This window comes from Pezoporus wallicus, unplaced genomic scaffold, assembly GCF_028554395.1.
Source record: "Pezoporus wallicus isolate ANWC-B61680 ecotype Strahan unplaced genomic scaffold, APGP_CSIRO_Pwel_v1 contig_8110, whole genome shotgun sequence".
NCBI lineage: Eukaryota > Metazoa > Chordata > Aves > Psittaciformes > Psittacidae > Pezoporus > Pezoporus wallicus.
In genome coordinates this window covers 109,663-127,500 of record NW_026641787.1, presented here as the reverse complement: position 1 = coordinate 127,500, position 17,838 = coordinate 109,663, and the positions used below count along the sequence as shown (strand labels likewise).

The 17,838-nt window shown below is 43.8% G+C and overlaps 1 protein-coding gene across 4 annotated transcripts in view; it reads left to right on the top strand.

Moving 5' to 3' along the window:
* GRAP2 (GRB2 related adaptor protein 2) overlaps positions 1-17,628 on the top strand; it is a 110,673-nt gene extending 93,045 nt beyond the window's left edge. For 3 of the 4 annotated variants that reach the window (XM_057425363.1, XM_057425364.1, XM_057425360.1), the window contains 7 exons: positions 2,554-2,656; positions 5,829-5,920; positions 8,567-8,686; positions 10,315-10,483; positions 12,139-12,270; positions 14,423-14,539; positions 16,465-17,628. In XM_057425363.1, the coding sequence (XP_057281346.1) occupies positions 2,579-2,656; positions 5,829-5,920; positions 8,567-8,686; positions 10,315-10,483; positions 12,139-12,270; positions 14,423-14,539; positions 16,465-16,644 (888 nt within the window). In that variant the 5' untranslated portion in view covers positions 2,554-2,578 and the 3' untranslated portion in view covers positions 16,645-17,628. The remainder of the gene's footprint in view (positions 1-2,553; positions 2,657-5,828; positions 5,921-8,566; positions 8,687-10,314; positions 10,484-12,138; positions 12,271-14,422; positions 14,540-16,464) is intronic. The other variant, XM_057425362.1, reaches the window with a different exon arrangement.
* The last annotated feature ends 210 nt before the right edge of the window (positions 17,629-17,838 follow it).

Here is a 17,838-nt window from a genome sequence, read left to right as displayed (position 1 = left end):
GAGCCACTGGCGCGAGGCTACCATCTGCGGGCTTATGACTGATCGCCTCTAAGTATCCTGCTTAGATGCTTGTTGTGCTATTGCGTCATCGGTCGCTTGTGATTGACCCTGGAGATGACAGTCTCATTAAGAATGTGTGGGTGAAGGTCTTCCCGAATCTTCGTTAGCGATGTCAGGCATTCCTCAAAGGAGAAGGAAAACTCTTACCTTCAAACCCGGGCTGATGGAGCTCATCTAGCCTTGTATGGTCTTCCATCAGAGAAGGACACTCTTACAAAACCTACAACCTGAGGACTTTGCTGTCACCGTCCTAGCTAACTAGGCCATGGCAGTTAAACCTCAGGTGTTTAGGGTGGGGCCAGTACTGCGCAAGCTGCGCTTCACCTTAAAAATCCACTGTGGAGGCTGGAAGGGCTTACTCTCACTTGTCTGGACAGGTGAGGGTCAAAACGGTAGGTGACAAGGTGCATGGGTTGCTGCAGATCCAACCTTGCATGCGGGCAGACCAGCACATGGGCAGCTCGAAATTGCTCAGGAGATGACAGTCCTGGTCGGACACTCCCCGATTGCCGAAGCACCCTTTTTTTCAATTTGCATATCCCACTTGCCCTTGGTCGTCGTGCTTGTAGTAAGTGTGGTTAAAGCCCTTCCCAAATCTTCGCTTGCAAAGCCAAGCCATCAATCTCCAGTGATGTTATGGCCCCTCTTGTGGATCACTTTATCTGGGCATTTTCAGTCAAAGCAGAAAACAGCCAATAAATAACTGCTTTATACAGTTAACACACTCAGACACTAGCTAGGATTTAATGAAATGTTAAGCATTTTAGTCCATATTAGGCATTTTATGCTTCTCACTTGTGTAAAGGCACCCAAAGAGTCTTTGCTGGTGAGGCAGGCGTCAGCCTGTAGGGAAGAGTCAGCCTCCGTGGTTGCCATCTACCACCAGCTGGGTCAGGACTGATGCACTGACAGCTCAGTGATCCAAATGACTTGTGATTGGTCCTCAGCTAGACTCACTACCCCTACTAAACCTCTTATGGTTTTGTTTTTCATATCTGTTTCCGTGTTGGTGTTTTCCACTTGAATCCCTGGGCTACTGCTGGTGCCATCTCAACAGCCCTACCTCTGTCTATAATTATTCCCCCAAGACTTTCTCCCTGCTCATTCCCAGCAGTTTGAGTCAAGTTGCACTGTATCAGAACTTGGCCATGGATCCTTGGTACACATGTAATTAAATCCTTGGGTTGTATGTCAAAGGAGGAAGTTTATAGCAGGTATTACAGAGAAGGAGTGTTACAGTCACCTGTTGATTTTAAAGTGGCAAAAGTTTGGAGCTTGCTCAGTATAAGCACTTTATATTTCAGGGATCTTGTCTCAGTTCTAACAGGAGACAAGAAACAGCTCCCTAACTAGAGCTGTTCGTAGAGTTTCTTTTTAGGGCTTTCTGATTAAGAATACTTTGGATGAGGCAGGCTGGCACTTCTCAAGCTGTAAAGTCTGGGGTCTTTGTGAGGGGTGAGGTTAGGTAATGGAATCTTTGGCCTCAGCATAATTTTTCCCAGATGAACCTAGTTGAGTAATCACAAAAATTACTCTTACAGTGGAGCTGTCTGACAGTCTTCACAAGCCAGGCTGCAAGAACATCTACCAGCAATGCACTTGCTTAGTGATGCCCTACTTCGCTATTTCTTGTCTTGCCGCTGGCAGCCTCACCACTGGGCTGCAGGATGCATGATCCAGCCATAGGAAATCAGTAACTCTTGATTATAGAAGTGGTCCTGCTGGGGTACATCTGAGTTACATAAGCAGGAAGTGGTGAAGAAGCAAAGCTTATGTTGCTACTTCCCCTGCCACATCTGCTCTGCTGATGAAAAGCGGGCTTCGGGTTGCAGGCTGTCTGGTGGGTTCCAACACTAAGGCAGGGTAAGTGCATGCCTTAAATTTGTCAGTGCTACAGTTTCACTCTTTGCCTGCTCCAAAATAAGGGAATTCAGCCTTTCTGCAAATAGTTTTTCCACGCTGAAAGTTGTGGTTGTCCATGCTAAGCCATCACAGATAAAAGACTCTTTCAACCCGAGTATTGCAGCCCCTGTTGAGGAAAAAAAGTTGGTTGTTTTTTTTTTTTCATTCTGTCCACAATTTGTCTTACTCTTGAGATAAATAGTAAGTCACTATAGAGAGAATTGCATGACAGTCACCTGCATTACTTGGAACTGTAATAGAGTAGTGGTTGGTCTATGCAGAAAGTTTTTCCCTGCTACCAGCGTATTTGGGTGATGTGCACAAACTTCTCCATGACATTGCTACAAAGAAAGAGATCTGTTAGAACAAGCATGCACAATAAGTTTGAACTACTGACTTGAGCTAATTATAGCCTCTTAGCTGTGCCATCTCTTTTAGTTACTAATGTCTTTCTGTGTCTAGTAACTAACTAATCTCTACCAAAGACTGGTGCATGCTCATCCATGTACAAATCACAGCATTGCCTATGAGCTCTCTAGAGGCTAGACTCAGCAGTCCCAGCTGATGTTGACGAGCATATACTTCTTCCAGCTTTGCTCTGCCACCAAGACATAGCATGGAAGCCATCGCCAAGTTTGATTTCAGTGCTTCTGGAGAGGATGAGTTGAGCTTCCAGGCTGGAGATATGCTGAAGGTAAGTGGAACCCAGGTATTTCTGAGCATACTGACAGATCTTTCAATGCTTCCATTTTCTTTGACAAAACAGATTAAGACATCTATATACTGGGATAAAAATGCAGGATACGTGTCTCCCATAGGGCTTGCTATAGGTCAACATTTGAGTCTGTGTCCACATCATTTGATTTTAAGTCCATAAACTATGGATTTAGCTGCCTTGCAGTCCTCCAGTACTCAACAGGAAAGGCTAAGTACCTTTGCTGGGGCAGAGATGCAGTTCTTCAGTAGACAGATTTTGAGGGTCCTGTCTGTTTTCATTGATTATATAGGTAGTCTAGGGTGACTACATTTGGGATGACTATGTCTAAAGCCAGGCAGGATGAGTGTGGTCCAGAGAGATTGCTGTCTTCCTTACTTCCAGGTCTTAAACTGTTTGATAGTTATCGTGCACTATAGAACTTATATCTAACTTTTCACTGTAAGTAATTACCATTAGTTGCCACAGGGGTTTTAGACAATTGCAAATGGAAGTCCATGAAACAGTCTGTTACACACTTAATGGAAGAGTTTAAAAGGTTCTGGGCTAATAGTATTATATACACCCTTGCAGGAATTTAGCAGTGGGGGGAATAGCTGAAGTAGGGTTGATCATGTGCAATACAGAGCATTTGAGAGTTGATTTACATGTGTTATGGTAGAACAGTTCTTGTTAACCCTAACAAAGTCCCGCAGATGAAGCCACACACACCGTCACACTCATTATTTATCCGCATCTTGGTCCCAGTATAGCTGTCCTGTTTTGGTTGAAAATGCCTTAGTATAACCATTAAATACTATTGAATATAACCACCAACTCTAACCATTTTATGATTCTGTTCTGTAACTCCTCTCTAAGGCCTTAACACCTCCACTGTCTGAAGGGATTATGTACAGCAATAGGATATAAACCCTTGTTTGGCCAGGGAGCATACAGGGACCCTCCCTGTATCGTCCCAGCTATTCCAGCTAATAACCAGATACTGGGGCTCAGCCTTGGCTCTTCCATCACCACCATTTTTTATTTTATTGGCCTTTTAATACTTGAAGCTTAGACAAAGCTGATGGCACCCAGAATTCATTAAGAAAAAAAAAAAAGTAGCAGCTTTTTACAAAGGGTTATGAGAAGGTTCTGGAGAAATCTTTGACTCTTCATTCTGGCTGATCACTCTCATTCCTAATTCCTCTTTAGGTCAAAAGTAGTCTCCATGTCTGTACTGTCCTATGATCTTTACCTGATATCTTCTTCCTCAGGAGACTATCTGCAGGAGACTTCTACCAAGTCCTGGCTGGGGTGATAGTGTTGGCCAGATCACTTCCTTCTGTTCCTCAGTTTCCCTTCCTGTAAAATCATTATAAGCTAGAGCTTCCTTTCAAAGTATGTTGGAAGCTGCTGATGAAAAGTGCCAAGTAACAGGACAAATTGGTATTCTTATTAGTTGTCCCAGAGACTTCATGAGCAGAGAAGTCAGACTGTCTCTTGCTTTAACATCCTTTAGGTAAACAAAATAACACCATTGCCACCCAAGACACAGTAGCAGTAAAGTAGCCTAACATCTCTCTTCTAGCATATGCACACATACATTCATACCCTGCCACGAGCCCCCTCCTGCTGCCTGCACAACCTGCCAGCTGTCTTTTCTGATTCATAAAGGAAATAAGATAAACAGTATTGATGTAGAGATTAGAAAACAGGAAACATGAGGCCCTCAGCCAGCAGTGACAGGAGGAAATCCATCCTCTCATCCCCCCCACATCCTTCTCTGAGAGGATGACACACTGAGAGAAACCTGCCAGTCCTGCACCAAGAGCAGCAGGTGGGTCTTTCTGGAAACCTTGCTGCCAACAAGCAGAGCCTGAGCATGATCAGGGTGCAGCTATCATCTTTGGTTGGCCACAGCAGCAAAAAAGAGCCTTAATCTGGCACCCAGGGATGGGGAAAGCAATGACTATAAAGGCAGGAAGCTCCACAGCTTTCTATTTCCCAACCTTTCAGTATCCAAATGCATAAAAAAGACCTGTGTGGCAAGCAAGGCAATGCAGAACCATTCCCGGAGACAGTAACATCCTGTTTCCAACACTAAGCAGTTAGAATGTGGTTGGGCTCCCAAAAACTCGATATTGGCTTACAAAGCAAGTATTATTATTGTTAACAATAGATTTTAAATTAAGTCTTTTCCACTTGCTTTCTCCTTTTAAAACTGTCATAGCTCATGCTTTCAGGCTCCTCTCCAAAACCAGAGAGAACAGAAACATGTTCTATTTCATAAAGCAGAATTATGTCCCAGGAGTTGGAATGTCAAACAAAACACCAAAATCCAAAACATTTGCAAATCACAATGTAAAATCACAATGTAGTTGTATTCCTGTCCTCTCTCCTCTAGCTTAGGGGTATATTGGGGCCATCAGTCAGCGAACAGTGAATTTGGGCCGACCCTGGCCAGCAGTGCAGTCCCTAAGGACCATCAGAGTCAACATTAATATAAGCACACTTGAAGCTGCTCCAGTGTGCACTGAGGACTGGCTTCATGCAATCCTACAATCTCTTAAGTGTGATAGTGTCTTTAAAATATCTTTTGCCTCCTTCTTTTATCTACCTTGGCAAAGCTCAGGGCAGCTGAAGACTTAACCATAACCACTGAATAATCTCTTGCACAATGGCATGTGAGAGCACACAGTAACGTCTGTGCAGTCATAACACACACATGCAGAGATACAGCTGTATATCACTCCATACCCATACGTGTCAGAGGAGTTTTCACAAAATTTTTTTCCTCCCTTGTGAAACTGAGGTGCTCCAGTACCGACAATTAAAACCAGCACAGAGAACTCCTTAAACCCCTATTAAATCCTTCAGAGATTTAATTTCTCCATTTCACAGACATCAGAGACATGCAGATGGCATCCCCAGCCACCTGGACACGCATTCAGATGAAGGGATAAACTTAACAAGCAATCTACCTAATTCTACTTGGCTTTCTCTATTGCTTTGTTCACTCTGAAGCGGTCAGCAGCTACTAACCTCTCTGCATAGTGGGTGGGAAGTAGAGGATATGTGGAGTTCTATTCTTGGAAGAAATTCTAGGTTTCTGACAGAATCTTGATTACTTTTACCTTTTTCAGGAGATGTTTATTCCATCTCTCCATTCCAGGTTTTGAGCTCCCAGGAAGACTGGTACAAGGCTGAGCTCAGAAGTCAAGAGGGCTATGTTCCTAAGAACTTCATTGATTTTCATGTTCCCCTGTAAGTGTCACCGACCAGTGTATCACCACTTCACATTTCCACAGCATGCAGTCAAGAGCATGTGTGCATGCATGCACAGAGGAAGACATGACAGAGGGAGCCCTGATTATAACATAACACAATTTAAGGCTGGCAAGGATTGCCATAATGCTATATGCAGTTCTGCCAGCACACCTTATTTCTACCCTGAAGCATCTTCTGTTCTTTCAGAGCTGAATGGCTCTTGGTGCTCTCCATCACTCCCAAGTGACTCCTTTGTTGCTGTTGCTCAGAGGGGTGTCACTGGGATGTGCAGGACCTGCATTTAGATCTCCTCAAAGAGGAGAACAGTCACTGTGTGAAGTCTCGGCAACAGAGACAGAGGCTGAACACAAAAGGAAGAGCAAGGGACCTCTCTTAAATGAATTATAAAATGTAATTCTCCCCCCCCCCTTCCCCCCCCCGACTCCTAAGGACATTAACTCCCTTTTCCGCACCCTGCCATCCGCATTCCCACCCCACGGAAAGTGTGTGTGTTTCTCTCGATACACTAGAGGTCAGTGCAATGCTACATGAAATGTGACAGCTGGTGTTACTCATGTATTGACAGAGATGATAGACCAGACATTCCGCCCTGCTCCCACACACAGGCAAACACACACACAGCCACACAGGCACCCTTCACTACGTGTCATGACTGCACACCCAGACGTAGTGCTGCCAGAGGACTGGCATACCTTCACTTCTTTCTTCCCGCTGAGTAGATGGTACTGTACTTTCAGAAAGGACTGATAGGTGTTTAAATGCATGTTAAATGTGCTGTCCGGCCCTATGCCAGAAATATGATAATGCATGGCATTTTTACAACCTTTCCCTTTCAGTTGGCAGAAATGCTCCATGAAGCCACTCTTATTGTCCTCCCTTGAAAAAGCGCTGCAGCATTTCAGGAGCAAAAAGACAGAGCATGCACCAAGCGCAGTACTGAGAGCGGTAACACACAGGTGCCCTGAGCAGTTGAACTGGGAGTTACAGGGATTTTGAGGGTCCAAGTAAGTGTCCCCTTTGGAGGTGGAACTTACTGTCTTTTTTGGACATAAACCAGCCTGCTTGGCTGAACTGAAGGGTATTATTAGTCTGCTGTGCAAATATGGGCTTGTGCTTTAGAGCCTCAGGGGGATGAGATCGCCCAAGTCAATTGTTCTTGTTTGCTCTTTCATAGGGCTGTCGCATCATGCAGGGACAATAGCAGCTTCTTTTCTCACACACGTTTTTCTCATGATGCTTTTTCTGTGGAAGAGCTGTGAAGAAATACTTCCACTTTGACACTTCTGTAAGAATAGCAAGTCTGCCCTTTGAAGCAGTTCAGGCCAGATGCTAGATAGAACCAGATATAGGGAAGAAAGCTGTCTTCTGTTTTTGATGGGCCATTTTTTCTCATCTTTCTCTTGTCAAGTTATTATTGAGACCAATCATCAATGCTGATTAAAGTCTGATTTTCCTTTGCTAATGATGGATGCTGGGGGGGGACTCTTCATCAGGGACTGTAGTGATATGACAAGGGCTAATGGGTTTAAACTGAAACAGGGGAAGTTCAGGTTTGATATAAGGAAACAGTTCTTTACTGTTAGGGCGGGGAGGCACTGGAACAGATTACCCAAAGAAGTGGCAAATGCTCCATTCCTGGCAGTGTTCAAGGCAGGATGGACAGAGTCTTGGGTGACATGGTCTCATGTGAGGTGCCCCTACCCATAACAGGGGGGTTGGAACTGAGTGATCTTAAGGTCCTTTCCAACCCGAACCGTTCTGTGATTCTATGATATATAAGTAAACTGTGATGGTAGTAAAGAGAAGTATAATGAAACTTAAAAGTGGAAATGACACAGATTATGAAACTATCAGTCCTTAATTTGAATGCAATACAGGCAATGAAGCATTACATAAGAGCAGAAGACTGCAGACTGTAAATCTTCTTGCTGTGGAACGGACATATATAAGTGTACATGATTTTTTTTTTTCTACTGAAAAATCCCTATTGATGCTGTATTATTTTACTATTTATGGTGACTTTCTTAGTATTACTCTAGTGCCTTATACTATTGTTTGTCTAAATTTACATAAGTATGCTTATGTATTCTGTGTTTCTGGGATTTTGTGATATTATAACTCTTGCAGGAACCAATTTATTAGTACTAAAATTTTCATGGCTTGCTTCTGGTAAAAAATTTATTTGTGTCCCTTGCAATATATCCATCACAGTCCTGTAATTTTAATCAGTTTACCTAAAGCAATTTGATATATGTCTGAGAATTATGTGTGTATGTATACGTACACATTTGTAATTTAAAATGGCTTTGACTAACACCTTGCAGTACTGTGCCTCTGATTACAGTTCCAGCTGAGGGTTGCTTTTTAGCAGGTCAAAGCTTACATTGTTCTCTTTGTATCTGCATGTTTTTACTGCTCAAAGAAAATGGTCTGCACCCATCAAAACCCTGTACCTTAGCATGTACAGGGCCACTGGGAGTAGTCATGTGGGCTCCTCTGATCCTTTTGTTTTGTCTTTTCTCCACCCTGCTTATTCACGTTCTCCTTATCCTCAACTGCTTTTGTTCCTCACCTTAAGTCACGTTCCTTATTCATGTCTCCATGATTTTTCCCACTTGGCAGCTGGTTTGATGAGAGGATATCCCGCCACGAAGCAGAGAACATCCTCATGAGCAAAGGAGTTGGCTCCTTCATCGTCCGAGCCAGTCAGAATTCTCACGGTGACTTCTCCATCTCTGTCAGGTATCTGCTGCTCACAGCATTTTCCTGCTTCTTTTCCAGTTTAATGGTGTCCCTAGTCTCCTCTTGACAGGACTCCTAATGTGGCGTAGTCTGCATGCTACCAGTCACTGGCAGTGCTGCTGTGTTGTGAATGAGAACAAATTAGGCATCTGATTCCCAAATGCTTCTGCCTCTTTTCAAGCGTCACAGTGAATGCCCCGTTCCAAAGATGCATCCACTGGTGACCAGCTTCTCTGAAAGTGCTGCAGCAAAGCAGAGTGGTATATAGGACATATTCCCACAGTGCAAAAAATGTGCCTATGTGCCTTCCATTTGTTTTAATTCCCTGACAGCTCTGGTTACTGAACCCAAGAATTCCACTAGTACCATTAAGAGATTACTATTAAATTGTCAACTTATTTCCTACAGGTCACTGAACAGCCATTGGACAGGAATGGCTTTTAGTTGCTTGCAGCCCAGCTGCATTTCAGCAAGTTGTTGTAGCCTCGCCCTTTTCAGACCATTTGCTTCAAAGCCAAGCTCTCAAATAATAGCCAGTTTCCTAATTTTCCATCTAACAATTGATAACCAGTTTTAAATTACTGATTAGCAATGTTTTTTCCAAGCAGTATTCACTTTCTGATTCAGGGAGCTCAAAAAGTATCTGTGACAAATGAAGGAAAACATTCTGGTTACATCTACATCAGTAAGCATCAATAAACAGAGTACAGTCAGGGTCTTTTTCTGGCCCTGATGTCAAGCAGTGTGGCAGATCTCTGATGCATATGGCTAAACCTTCTTCACCCCACCAAACAGAACAGCTGTATTCAAGCAACTCACTGCAAACAGTTCCTGATCCACTTTGTCCCCACAGCCATGGCCCAGCACTATCTATGTGAGGGCTTCTGGTTTAGACCAAAACCATACTAGCACTTTAACAGTTTGTGAGACTGTAGCACTCCAGGGTAGTATTCAGTCCCTGCCTGGTCATCCCCATTCAGTTTATTTGTGCAGATGTAGCCCTCTGAGGTGCACATTTTGAGTTCCTGGTATTAAATTACCAGGATGTGCAGGTAATAATTCCTTGGGGGGGGGGGGGTTGGTTGGGGTTTTTTTGGGTTGTTTTTTTTTTGGGGGGGTGTAGGAAGAATGACCAATAGTAATGATATTACACTAGATATTATACAATTATTAAACTCAGTGTATGGCTTCATGTGACTGTGTCTGCCTGTGGTGTGAAGTCAGTGCAGACTGTTTACAGGATGTTAACAGGAACCTGCAGAGATTAGTGGGTAGACTACAAATGCACTTTTGTCTCCCATACAGAGTATGAAATAAAGCTATTAGCTATTTATGTCCCTGAAAGCTCCTCTGGCCTTTATTTCAAAGGAGAGTCTTTAAAACCTTATACTTTGTTCTGATAGCGTTTTGTGACTGGGCAGCCCTACAGCACTCAATGTTTGTAACTTGATGAGTCTTTTGAAATACAGAGCCACAGCTAGGTCAAATACACACAAGGACTGCCATGGCTTTACTTTCCAGAAGTCTAGATTTGACCAAGCAAGAAGTTTTGGTACCCTTCTGGAAAAGACTTCTTCAAAAACAGTGCAATCTGGTTGATGATCTCTTACTTTTTCAATTGGACCCAGGCATGAAGATGATGTGCAACACTTCAAAGTGATGAGGGATTCAAAGGGTAACTATTACTTGTGGACAGAGAAATTCCACTCACTAAACAAGCTGGTGGACTACTACAGGACAACTTCCATCTCCAGGCAGAAGCAAATCTTTCTGAGGGACAACAACCGAGACGAGAAGGTGAACACAAACTATCCTTAGTAGTTTCTCAGTAAGAAACCTTTCTGTGGAAGGAACTCAGCCCATGACAGTGTCTCAGTGTCAGGGGAGAGAGTCTGCCCTTGGAAACCCAGTCACATCCCTACACTGGTGGGCTCTAAAACATGGATTTTGAGTTGATTTTAGTAGGTACAGTTATATAATTGAGCAGAATCTTCTGATTCTGTTTTGGATAGCAACAGGCAGTGCTGCAAATCTGCATGGAGATGTTTTGTTAAAGCTGTGCTAAGGCCCCAGAGCTGAAATTCTAAGACACCATACGCATCCATGGGAACACAGGACTTACCTTATTGAAATGACTAAATTTCGTAAGGGTAACTACACAGCTGACTGGTAGGTTGTGTCTGAGACGAATTTGAGTCTGGTTTCCTAGTGTCCCTTAATGCACCCAGAATACGGCTGATTTTAAAGTCGAAAGTTTGTCTACTCAGAAGAATCATCCGTCTTCTGTTACTGAGTGAACACAGTAAACACTGTGGAAGAACTGAGGGCAGAACCTGGAGCAGTGGCTGGTAGGAACTGAAAATACTTCTGAGAAGAAGTTAGCAGATACAGAAAAAAAGCTGTGCTTGTTCAGTGGAGATGTAGTATTTGTTTGAAAAAGCAGGGAAATCCCAGTCCGATGAATGCCTGGTTTTGTGCCAGGAGAACAAGCAAATGACACAGTAGAGACTGCTATGCATTGCACACACTGTACTGGGAGTGAACATGTCTGGTCAGTGCAGTAAGCAAAGTCCTGCTTTACTGGGAAACGGATTCTGGTATTAAATTACCAGGATGTGCAGGTAGAGGCAAGGCAAAAAGTACATGACTTGCTGACTGCAGCATTAAAGTTTTATGGGTTGCATGTGGGTCATTCTTGCTGACTCTGAAAGAATGATGATATATTTTTCAGTCTGAAGAAGGGGCTTGTGTTGTTGTTTCCTTCTAGTCCACTTGTGCAGAGCTTTAAAAATGCATTAGTAAGGTATAAAATAGAGGCTATGAAACCTATGAGAGAGACATCACAGCAAAGGATTGTCTAGGGAAGGAGAAAGGAAGAGTGTATGCATGTATATCAGTAAAACAACCTGTTTGGGCTGGCTGTGAGCAGGAAGAGAAAGAGAACAGCGTTTGCTCTGAGATGCAGACAGGCAAATGAAAGAACAGGAGTCAAGTTTGCTTTGGCAAACACTCTGTACATTTGTTATGGTGATGGGCTCAGCAGGATATGTTTAGCACTTGTCACAGTGGGGTTTCTGTTCACAATTCAAATTTCTAGATGCTACAGCCATATGACAAAGTGATAGCAATATACAGATTTCAGTGCAGAGACAAATGAAGTCTAAGGGCAATATTTTCAAAAAGAGCTTGGGTCCTGTGACAGTCCTTACATCAGTGGCCACATTTTCAGTCCAGGACCTCCCATTACTACCTTGTCTTCAGATAGAGAATGGCTATGACAAAGATAAAATACTAGATTCCTGAATTGTCCTTCTGTTCAGAGGGGCAGGATATTTCCTTTGGAAGAGCCTCCAAGGTGGAGGGTAGTGTTCATGATCAGTGTACTATGATTCAGTCAAGGATGTGGTTGGAAGCAAAACCTGACCTCACTTCTATGATCTTTATTCCATTAGGAGAGGCATGGTAGTAGCCTGGAACGGATGAGCCGGGAAGGATTCCACCTGGGTGGAGCAGCTGGAGAAGATCATTCTTCTACATCCAAGAGATATGTAGAGCATCCTATCCCCATACCGCAGCAGCAACAGGTACTACCAAGAACGAGGAACTGGAACGTCAAGCCCTGGCACATGAGACATTGGCCTTAATTGCTTGGTAGCAAGTGAATAGTCACTTTGTCAGAAATCTCCCAACTGAATCTGCTTTAGGAAGCAGAGTCAGTTAGGTCTTCATATGGGAGTAGCAGCAAAGATGGTGTTGGCTGGGAAGCTCCTTTGGTGTGTAATAAATAAGTGGGCTTTCGTTTAGTCCTGTAATTTGTGACTGATTGACAAACCAGTAAAAAATAGAAGTCAGTATACAGTTGCCCTTTTCGCTATGAACCTGGGAGTACTCCCAGGGAGGTTTTGGGGCTCCCTCCCAAAACCTGGAAAACAAGGACTGGTGTCAGGTTTTTGCTTTGCTTAGGAAAGGACATAAAGTATCATCCAGTGAGAATGCAGAAAAACACTCCCAAATCTTGCAAGCACACACATATATATATATTCAGGAACTTGTCTCTAGTTTGTCAGATAAATGAAACCTGCTTCTTTTATTCTGAGTTATGCTACTGACATACAGCACCACAAAATGCATCACAGGGATGAAAAATAACTATGGTAACCCTAGGAGAGTGTGGTTTCCTTCAGAACATTCCTCCTCCCTATTCTATTCCCTCTCTGCACACTTTCATCATGTTGCATCCTTGATGTATGGGGTTTCTTTATTCCTTATCCTTGCATAGGAATGGAGAGGATAACTGCAGTAGCTGGTGCTCTCTTTAAAGTTCTTCCTGATTAATTTTAGGGGAAATAGTTTTCGTAGGGTTGGCTCATGTCTCTGGCCAGAGACAGCATCATCCAAGGAGAGGTCTTGTCCTACCAAAGGGAAGAAATCCCAAACCATCTCCTGTAAAGCATGAGAGCTCCCACATAGCAAGGCCAGGGACAATTGTGAAATGGCTGTTCTCTCATCAGACAAGCCAAGCTCCCTGGCAGGGGACTGCTGATGGAATAATACAGCTTCTGACAAAGCTGAGGGCTTGCGCTCTTTGGAGCACATTCTATGCATGAGTTACATTTGATATGGAGCAGAAATACTATAGGAGTGAAGTGTCTGTGTAGTAAGTCTTGTAGCTGCGAAGCCAGATGGAGTTCACTCACTTTCTGGCAGGGACAGGTGAGGTGCAAATTGTGCTCCAGTCTCAGGCAGCCTCAGCAACCTTTTAGGCTGACAAAGGCACAAGTGATACCAAGGGAGGTTTTGGAAGAGTAGGTGCAAGAAAGGAGGCAGCAAGATGAAGAGGACGAAAGCTGTTTACAAGCAACAGCAAGTGCAAGCTGTTGTTCTTCCTCCCCTTTGTTGACACAGCTCATGAGGCCCTGTGTCACTGAAGCACTGTTGCAACCTGAGCTATCATGATCACAGATTCTGTTGCACCATTATCATATAAAAAAGCTTAGAAGCTTAGTGCATTCACTAAGGTCATGGAGGGATGAAGACAATCAGCACCTCTCAGTTGTGCACACAAAAGAGAACTTATTCCCTAGATGTTGTCTGCTTCCTCTCTCCATCTTTATGGGCTGATCTGTATTGATATGACTTAAGATGTGTGATCATATGGCTTCCTTTTTTTTTTTTGAACCTGATTTTGTTTCTTTATTTTTTGGTTAATTGGGCTACTGGCTTCTCAGGCTTGCTGCCTGCACTTTACAGCACGGAGCAGCCCAAGAAAACCTCAGATAGAGAGTTAACTGCATCAGCATTGCTGCCATTCCATCAATATATGGGACAGAGGAAGAGCAAGGAGTGGGCAGGACTGGGGCATAATTACTCCAGATTGGCAAAAATCCCCTTTGCAAGCACGGTTTTTCACCTGTGAGTTACAACAGCCTTAGGTTTTCCCCAAAAGCCCCAGAGGCCAAAAAAGCCCCTCTCTGACCACTTTTCCCAGCAGCTGCGGAACATGGCTGAGGACACTCAACTTTCAACTTCTAAGAAGAAAAGTACAAAATAGAACAGCCTAAGGTGACCTCTTCAATGAGAGGCATTGCTTGCTGGACTGCAGCACAGGGAAGCAGAGATCTAAGATGATTTACTTGAGGGTTGGACCCTGACTCCCTGACCACCAATGACTCTGGAAGCTCCTCATTTATATATCTCAGCACATGTATGACTTTTCTCTTGCTGTTTTCTTTCTAGGATAGATATGGTGGGAGTCTGGACAGAAAAGATGGGCTGCATGGGCTAAGGGACCACAGCCAAGGAAATGCAGCAGCTATGCAATGGAGACACATGGACACCTACCAGCAGACACCGGTAGGTGATGCACCTGGAAGGCCCCATTTGCCCAGTTCAATGGGTCCCTTAGCAACGGCCAGCTCTTTAGGACAATGTCACCTGCACAGAGGTTGCATCAGGAATAGTGTATTAAGCCTGTTGGGATGTATCTTAGAAGATGTTTCTGAGTCTCAAGACTATTCCAGCCACTTGAATCTGCTTCTGGGGCACTCTGAGGGTAGGACTATGGTGTTCTATGAGCATAGTTCTAGAACTGCTCTCAAGGTCAGTCTTATTTTAAGTCCTATAGAGAGTTGCTTCATGATACTGTGCCATGCTACAGTGCTCCTTCTGTCTTGCAATACACTTGTAGCCACACTGTCTCTTCCACTACTTCTGCTTCAGTCCTGAGAAGATCTGTCATTCACTAGTCACCACCTGGCACAATCTTTTGGACCTACTATGCCATCAAAGTGGGACTCACCTACCTGGCACCCTTATCTGTCAAGCCTCTTAGCAGAGTGAATGTAGGTCTACCCAGATATGTCTGCAAACATCTCAGACTGCTTCCCTACCTGGATCCACCCCTGGCATTTGTCCTTAAGTAAGCACCTGCTCCGCAAATTTGTAAAGCATGGTGTCTTCCTCTGCCACAGTCCATGATTTCACTGCCATCAGCTCCTAAGAGTGTGACCTAAGGCATGCTCCTCTTCCTTGAAGAAATGTACAGCTCAGAACAACTCAGAATCTAGATCGAAGGAGAGAAAGAAAGGACAGCAGACCTTTCTCAAGTGTGAGTGAAAGAGGACAGATTGGATCAGGAAATTTGGAACAAACTGGGAAACAGGAACATGTTTTCTTTTGGCAAACCCCCCAAATCTTTATTATAATCCAGCTCAAAATATAATGGCTTTTATCCCTCAGAGGCTGTGGAAATGAATAACAACGTGCCTTTGCCTGCCATACCCCATCAGTGATCTAGAAGCTATAAATCCAATTACAGGAAGGTCTTTATGTCCAGCCAAATAACTAGGAGCCATGTCTAAGCAGAGCCCTGAATGGAAGATATAGCAAAAGTTAGTCTGTCTTCCAGCAGATCTCTTCATCTTGTGCCCAAAAAATATATCTCCCAAACTGTCCATGCCCAATGGTGTGGGTGCCAGCAATTTCCCAGAAAAGAAGCCGCTATGTCCTTTAAAAACTGATTTCCAGTCAAAATTGGAGATTGACTGCACAGTCTCTTACAATGAAGTTCTTATAAGAATCTGACCATAATGCTCATTAAAGTGCAAACCTGTAATAAACTGATATACCCAAACAGTTCCTAAATCCTTTTGATCTCAGGGGCCTGACCTTGGGCAGAGCCCAAGACCCACCCCTTGGGCAGGTTTAAGACCTGTCTGTATGCCCCAGAAGTGCCTGAAAGAGCAAGTATGATTCTTTACAATGTTTGCTAGACTCACCTGTGTGCTGGTTCTGTTGATGTATCCCTCATACTCCTCTGCTTGCTGAGGACACATTTCTATATGTGTACCAGCACCAACTCACCATGTAGAGCCATTCACTGATAAGTGTACAGCCCAGCAGGAATCAGGCAGGGATTCTGTACTCCTATACCTGGATTCAAACATGGCTACTAAACCTAATCGTACAGGCCGAAGGAGCCATGTGAACACTACTTTCTAAGGACCTGCTCTCAGTCTGACTTTTCACCTTATGGTGCAAATACCCATGAATTCAGCGAGGCTGCTGAGGAGCCAAGCACCATCCCTTGGGGTGTACCAGTAAATTGAGTCCTTCTTCCTGGCATCTTGACCACTTCATGGTTTAATTGCCAGATGGTCTTAATTTCAGTGTAGTTTGTCCTCTCATAGTGAACATATGTACTGGGGCATAAAAGGGGTGACAGGAGGATGATCTTTAAGAGTTCTGGCTCATTTTTTCCTGTCTGTTTCTATCTCCAGAGAACGCTATGGGTCCGTGCCTTGTATGACTTTGATGCTGTGGAGCATGACGAGCTGGGCTTCCGCACTGGAGACATCTTAGAGGTCCTGGACAGCTCCAACCCATCATGGTGGAAAGGACGTCTGCGTGGGGAACTGGGTCTCTTTCCTGCCAACTATGTCACACCAGTGCTCCTGTGAGGGCACAGAATGCCCCAGAGGGCCATACTGGAGCTGCTTTTCTGACATGACATGGACAGAGAGGGTGTGCATCCTCCCTTGCCCTCAGGACAAATGGTGGTTTTGTTTTTTTCTTAATTTATTGGCAATTGATCCTTTGAAATATTGGTATGAAAGGGAACTCTTTAAAGAGGATAGAATTTTTTTTTTTCCTCTATTTTTCACATTCATGAAGGGGAGGAAGCAAAAATCCTGGACTGTTCATTGGGACCTTTTTGGATCCTCCCTGTCCTGCCACTTCTTTAGTTAAGCATTGTTAACTTCCTGCAGTTAGGTTTGTTCTGTGGAAATGCACCTCAGACAAGTCAGGCTTAAGTATTTAGGCATCTCTACCTGTTCTTTTCAAATCTGGTAGCACTCAGAGTCTCTTAAGGCTCTATTTTGCCTTTCTTTCAGAGGCAGGAGGAATGCCCAAGTGAATGAAACAATCATTGGTAATCACATTAATCCTTCAGGTAGAGAAGGAAAATGAGGGGGGGCTTAGGCTGAGGTGCAAGGCAGCCTTGACTTTTCTAAATAGTTTCTGATTTACCCCTGCAGTACTTTCTGTGGGTGTGGACTGTATGGATATACTAGATGAAGGGAAAGGATCCTGTAAGCTTTTGTACAAACAAAGTGGTGAAGGTATGGGAGAGTGAGAAGCTACTTTCTTTTCTTCTTCTGATAGTCCTGCTCTACTTTCTGCACCCCATAGCAACAATTTGTCCCATTTTCAAGTTGCTCTCTTAGGTACCTAGGCTTGTGTTAGGCATCCTGGTTAGAGCAGGTCAGGCCCTTCAACTAAATATCCACTGGATTGAATATCCTTTGCTGATTCCTTTTATAAAACTGAACTGGGGAGGGTTCGGAGAGATTTGGTGGCAGAAGTTCTTTCCTGAGAATGTGGGGCGTTCACGATCACTATACACAACTCTGACTTGCTAGTGAAATGCCTTGTTCAACAGGTTAAGCTGTTACTTCACAGTATGCAGAGAATAAATTTGTGACCATCAAGCAGTCTGTTCTCTGTTCCAGTTTCTTTTGAATGAAACAAGGGAAATGAATAGGTTTTCAAAACATTGCTGAGTGAATTCCAGACGTGATACAAATATACTGCAAATGCACATTTAAAATGATCCAAACCCTGTGAAGAAGACACTGCTGCATAACCACTGC